This window comes from Callionymus lyra, unplaced genomic scaffold, assembly GCF_982586985.1.
Source record: "Callionymus lyra unplaced genomic scaffold, fCalLyr1.hap1.1 HAP1_SCAFFOLD_694, whole genome shotgun sequence".
NCBI classification, from domain to species: domain Eukaryota; kingdom Metazoa; phylum Chordata; class Actinopteri; order Syngnathiformes; family Callionymidae; genus Callionymus; species Callionymus lyra.
The window spans coordinates 7,168-12,103 of NW_028258909.1; the positions used below are offsets into that span (position 1 = coordinate 7,168).

The 4,936-nt window shown below is 47.9% G+C and overlaps 1 protein-coding gene across 1 annotated transcript; it reads right to left on the bottom strand.

Annotated features, from left to right (window-relative positions):
- Positions 1-369: 369 nt before the first annotated feature.
- LOC148057746 (leucine-rich repeat and immunoglobulin-like domain containing-NOGO receptor-interacting protein 4) lies at positions 370-2,124 on the bottom strand. Its single transcript, XM_087782754.1, has one exon. The coding sequence runs from the start codon at positions 2,122-2,124 to the stop codon at positions 370-372; it is 1,755 nt and encodes a 584-aa protein (XP_087638880.1).
- Between the last annotated feature and the right edge of the window lie 2,812 nt (positions 2,125-4,936).

Below are 4,936 nucleotides of genomic sequence, written 5' to 3' on the forward strand. Positions count from 1 at the left end.
CTGGTCTGGAAAAGTACTATATAAATAAATATTACTTATTACTTACTTAAATGTACATAAGCGAATTATTTCTGAACTCGAATGTTTGTATTTCATTGTACAGTTGTGTGTTATTATTATATTATTATTATGTTATTATTAGTAAAACAGCTTCGGAACATCGTCTTCTTGTCAATATAAGTGTTTTATGAGGTAAAAAGTATCATGTGAACCTTCTGTTGACGTTTATTTAACCCTTAAAAATATTTGAAAGAGACGTTCGCATGTGCCGCGTGTGACGTCATCACGTAGGAAGTGGGGACAGATATCGTAGCGACACCGTCCACAGAAGTCGTCGTTCTTCAAATGTCCAGCAGAGGTCGCTGTGGTTCAGATGAGCTTCATGGTGAACCTCGCGCCCTCGCCCCCCCCTCCTCCCCCTCCCGCCCCGCCCCCCCCTGAGGCGCGCGGCACGAAGCTGATGGTCGCGCGGTGCTTGATGGTCCCTCTGCTGCGGCTCCACAGCGACACCAGCAGGAAGCAGACGCTCACTGCGCTCAGGAACGACAGCGAGCCCATCGTCATGGCGACCAGCAGCGTGGTCACGCCCGGCCTCGTGTGATTGGTGGAGTCCAGGCTGTGGTTCCTGAGACGCGCCGGCGTGACCTCGGGCGTGACCTCGGGCGTGACCTCCAGCGTGACCTCCAGGCTGTCGGCTCCCGCCGCGTTGCTGGCCTCGCACCTGTAGGTGCCGCCGTCGCGCGCCTCCGCCGAGCGCACCTGCAGCCCGCCGCCCGCCAGGACCCGCACCCGCCCGGAGGAGGAGGTCACGGGTCCCAGCGGCGAGGTCCAGGTGACCTTCGGGGCGGGGTCTCCTTCCACGTCGCAGGTCAACAGCGCCGACCCCCCCGGGTCCAGCCGCACCCGCTGCGGGCGGTGGTCCAGGATGCGGGCGGCGCTGCAGGTGGACACCCTGGAAAGCTCCTCCGCCGTGAAGTCCGAGAAGACCCGAGCCGCGGACCGGGACCAGCAGGTGGGTCGGAGTCCCAGGTCCAGGCCAGGCGGGCGCAGCAGCCACAGCAGGCGACAGTCGCAGGTGAGCGGGTTGTTGTCCAGGTGCAGCACCTGCAGGTGAGCGCGCGACGAGAAGACCTCCTCCTGCAGGCTCAGCAGCTGATTGGACGACAGGTTGAGGGTCTGCAGGTGGTCCAGACCCCTGAAGGACCCGGGCTGGATGGTCAGGAGTCTGCAGCCGGCGAGGTCCAGCTGCTGCAGCCTGGACAGGCTGAGGAACATCAGGCTCCGGACGCTGGAGATCAGGTTGTAGGACAGATCCAGGAGCCGCAGCTGGACCAGGTGCTGGAGCTCCAGGTGCGGGAGGTCGTGGAGGTCGCAGTGGCTGATGACCAGGGACGTCAGGTTGAGTCCCGCCAGGCTGTCGGGGGTCAGCGAGCGCAGTGGCCAGTGGCTGATGGTGAGGCTGAGCAGGTCCTGCAGGCGTCTGAAGGAGTTCCTGGGCAGCGAGACGATGGGCAGGTGCAGCAGCCGGAGCCGGGTCAGCGAGGTCAGCGAGGTCAGGGCCTCGGTGGGCACGGAGGTCAAGTTGCTGCGATCCAGGTGAAGCTCCTGCAGGGTCTGCAGACCGGAGAAGGCTCGTCGTGAGATGAAGACCAGGTCGTTCTCTGAGGTCTCCAGCGTCTTCAGGGTCTCCAGCTCTCTGAAGGTGAAGTCCAGGAAGACCAGGATCTGGTTGTGGCTCAGGTCCAGGTGCTGCAGACCGGACAGGCCCGAGAAGACGCCGGGCGTGAGGATCTTCAGCCGGTTGTTGTGGAGAAGCAGGGTCTGCAGGTTCTTCAGGTTCTGGAAGGATCCGGCCTCCATCATGGAGATGATGTTGTTGCTCAGATCCAGGTCCTCAAGCAGAACCAGTCCAGAGAACTGACCCCGCACCACCGTCCGGATCCTGTTGAAGGACAAGTCCAGGTTCTGGACCGAGGCTGGGATGTGGTCTGGGACCAGGACCAGAAGGTTCTTTCCACACAAGACGTCTGCAGACCTCAGAGGACACGTGCAGCTGGACGGACATCCAGAGACCGCCTGGACCGCCTGGACCATCTGGACCATCAGAACCATGGACCTCCACATGCTGCTGCCTAGAACAACACACACACATGAGTATCTCACACACACACACACACACACGTGTTGTTGCTCTTGGTCCAGTTGTGTGAGCGTCTTGTAGCCAATCAGGAGCGAGCAGCAGAGGTCATGACCTCCTGCACATGAATGTTGTGTTAATGTGTCGGGAATTGAAAGTTGTGTTGATGAAGTTGATCAGCTGTTCTCACACTTGTGACTACACAACTCTCTGTTGTGTGTACTTGTGAGTATATCAACTTGTGAGTATATGTGGGTACTTGTAAATATATAAACTTGTGTGTACATGTGTGTACTTGTGAGTATATCAACTTGTGAGTACATGTGTCTACTTGTAAATATATAAACTTGTGTGTACATGTGTGTACTTGTGAGTATATCAACTTGTGTGTACATGTGTGTACTTGTGAGTATATCGACTTGTGAGTACATGTGTCTACTTGTAAATATATAAACTTGTGTGTACATGTAAGTACATAAACTTGTGTGTACATGTGTGTACTTGTGTGTACATGTAAGTACATAAAAATGTGTGTACTTGTGTGAACATGTAAATATATAAACTTGTGAGTATATGTCTGTACATGTGTGTACTTGTAAATATATAAACTTGTGAGTAAATGTGTGTGCATGTGTGTACTTGTGTGTACATGTAAGTACATACACTTGTGTGTACATGTAAATATATAAACTTGTATGTACATGTGTGTACTTGTGTGTACATGTAAGTACATAAACTTGTGTGTACATGTAAATATATAAACTTGTGTGTACTAGTGTGTACATGTGTGTATATGTAAATATACCGGTATATTCGGTTTATGTAAATAAACCGAATTTCCCCTCGAGGGACTAATAAAGGTTTTCTGATAATAAAGGTTTTCTGATATATAAACTTGTGAGTACATGTGTGTACTAGTGTGTACATGTAAATGTATACACTTGTGTGTACATGTAAATGTATACACTTGTGTGTACATGTGTGTACTAGTGTGTACATGTGTGTATATGTAAATATATAAACTTGTGTGTACATGTGTGTACATGTGTGTACATGTTTATATATAAACTCTTATGTACATGTATGTACATGTGTGTACTAGTGTGTACATGTGTGTATATGTAAATATATAAACTTGTGTGTACATGTGTGTACATGTGTGTCTTTCTCCGCAGATTCTTTGTGGGTCAGGTCCTGGTCCTGGTCCTGGTTCTGGTTCTAATTATAAAGTGGGAATAATTACACAGGGATTGACAAGTGAGTAACTGGGTCAGAACCAAGACGTTGCCGCGGCAACAACAGGATCACATGAGGAGGAGACCGGAGTACCCGGAGCTTCACATCACAAGGTTGATGGTTTGAATCCATCGCGTGACGACCCAGATCCAGGCTTGAGCAGAACCGGGTCAAAGCTTGATTGATACAAACGTTTGTTTACTTCCTGTTTGTTCACAAACAACAACATCCAACAAACTGTCAATCAAAGCAAGTTGAAAAGAAAACTCACCACGACTGAGACGAAGAGACGAAGACAAGTTCTGCTGCTCACACTGTTCCTGTGACACACACTTATATACTCTCTCTCTCTCACACACTTATATACTCTCTCTCTCTCACACACTTATATACTCTCTCTCTCTCACACACTTATATACTCTCTCTCTCACACACTTATGTACTCTCTCTCTCTCTCACACTTATATACTCTCTCTCTCTCACACTTATATACTCTCTCTCTCACACACTTATATACTCTCTCTCTCTCACACACTTATATACTCTCTCTCTCTCACACTTATGTACTCTCTCTCTCTCACACACTTATATACTCTCTCTCTCTCACACTTATGTACTCTCTCTCTCTCTCACACTTATATACTCTCTCTCTCACACACTTATATACTCTCTCTCTCTCACACACTTATATACTCTCTCTCTCACACACTTATATACTCTCTCTCTCTCACACACTTATATACTCTCTCTCTCACACACTTATGTACTCTCTCTCTCTCTCACACTTATATACTCTCTCTCTCTCACACTTATATACTCTCTCTCTCACACACTTATATACTCTCTCTCTCTCACACACTTATATACTCTCTCTCTCTCACACTTATATACTCTCTCTCTCTCTCACACTTATATACTCTCTCTCTCTCACACACTTATATACTCTCTCTCTCTCACACACTTATATACTCTCTCTCTCTCACACACTTATATACTCTCTCTCTCTCACACACTTATGTACTCTCTCTCTCTCACACACTTATATACTCTCTCTCTCTCACACACTTATATACTCTCTCTCTCACACACTTATGTACTCTCTCTCTCTCACACACTTATATACTCTCTCTCTCTCACACACTTATATACTCTCTCTCTCTCACACACTTATATACTCTCTCTCTCTCACACACTTATATACTCTCTCTCTCTCACACACTTATATACTCTCTCTCTCTCACACACTTATATACTCTCTCTCTCTCACACACTTATATACTCTCTCTCTCTCACACACTTATATACTCTCTCTCTCTCACACACTTATATACTCTCTCTCTCTCACACACTTATATACTCTCTCTCTCTCACACACTTATAAACTCTCTCTCTCTCACACACTTATATACTCTCTCTCTCTCACACACTTATATACTCTCTCTCTCACACACTTATATACTCTTTCTCTCTCACACACTTATATACTCTCTCTCTCTCACACACTTATATACTCTCTCTCTCTCACACACTTATATACTCTCTCTCTCTCACACACTTATATAC

Bases quoted from the DNA above. Each gene is read 5' to 3' on its own strand.
- LOC148057746 (XM_087782754.1), bottom strand. From the start codon at position 2,124: ATGTGGAGGTCCATGGTTCTGATGGTCCAGATGGTCCAGGCGGTCCAG.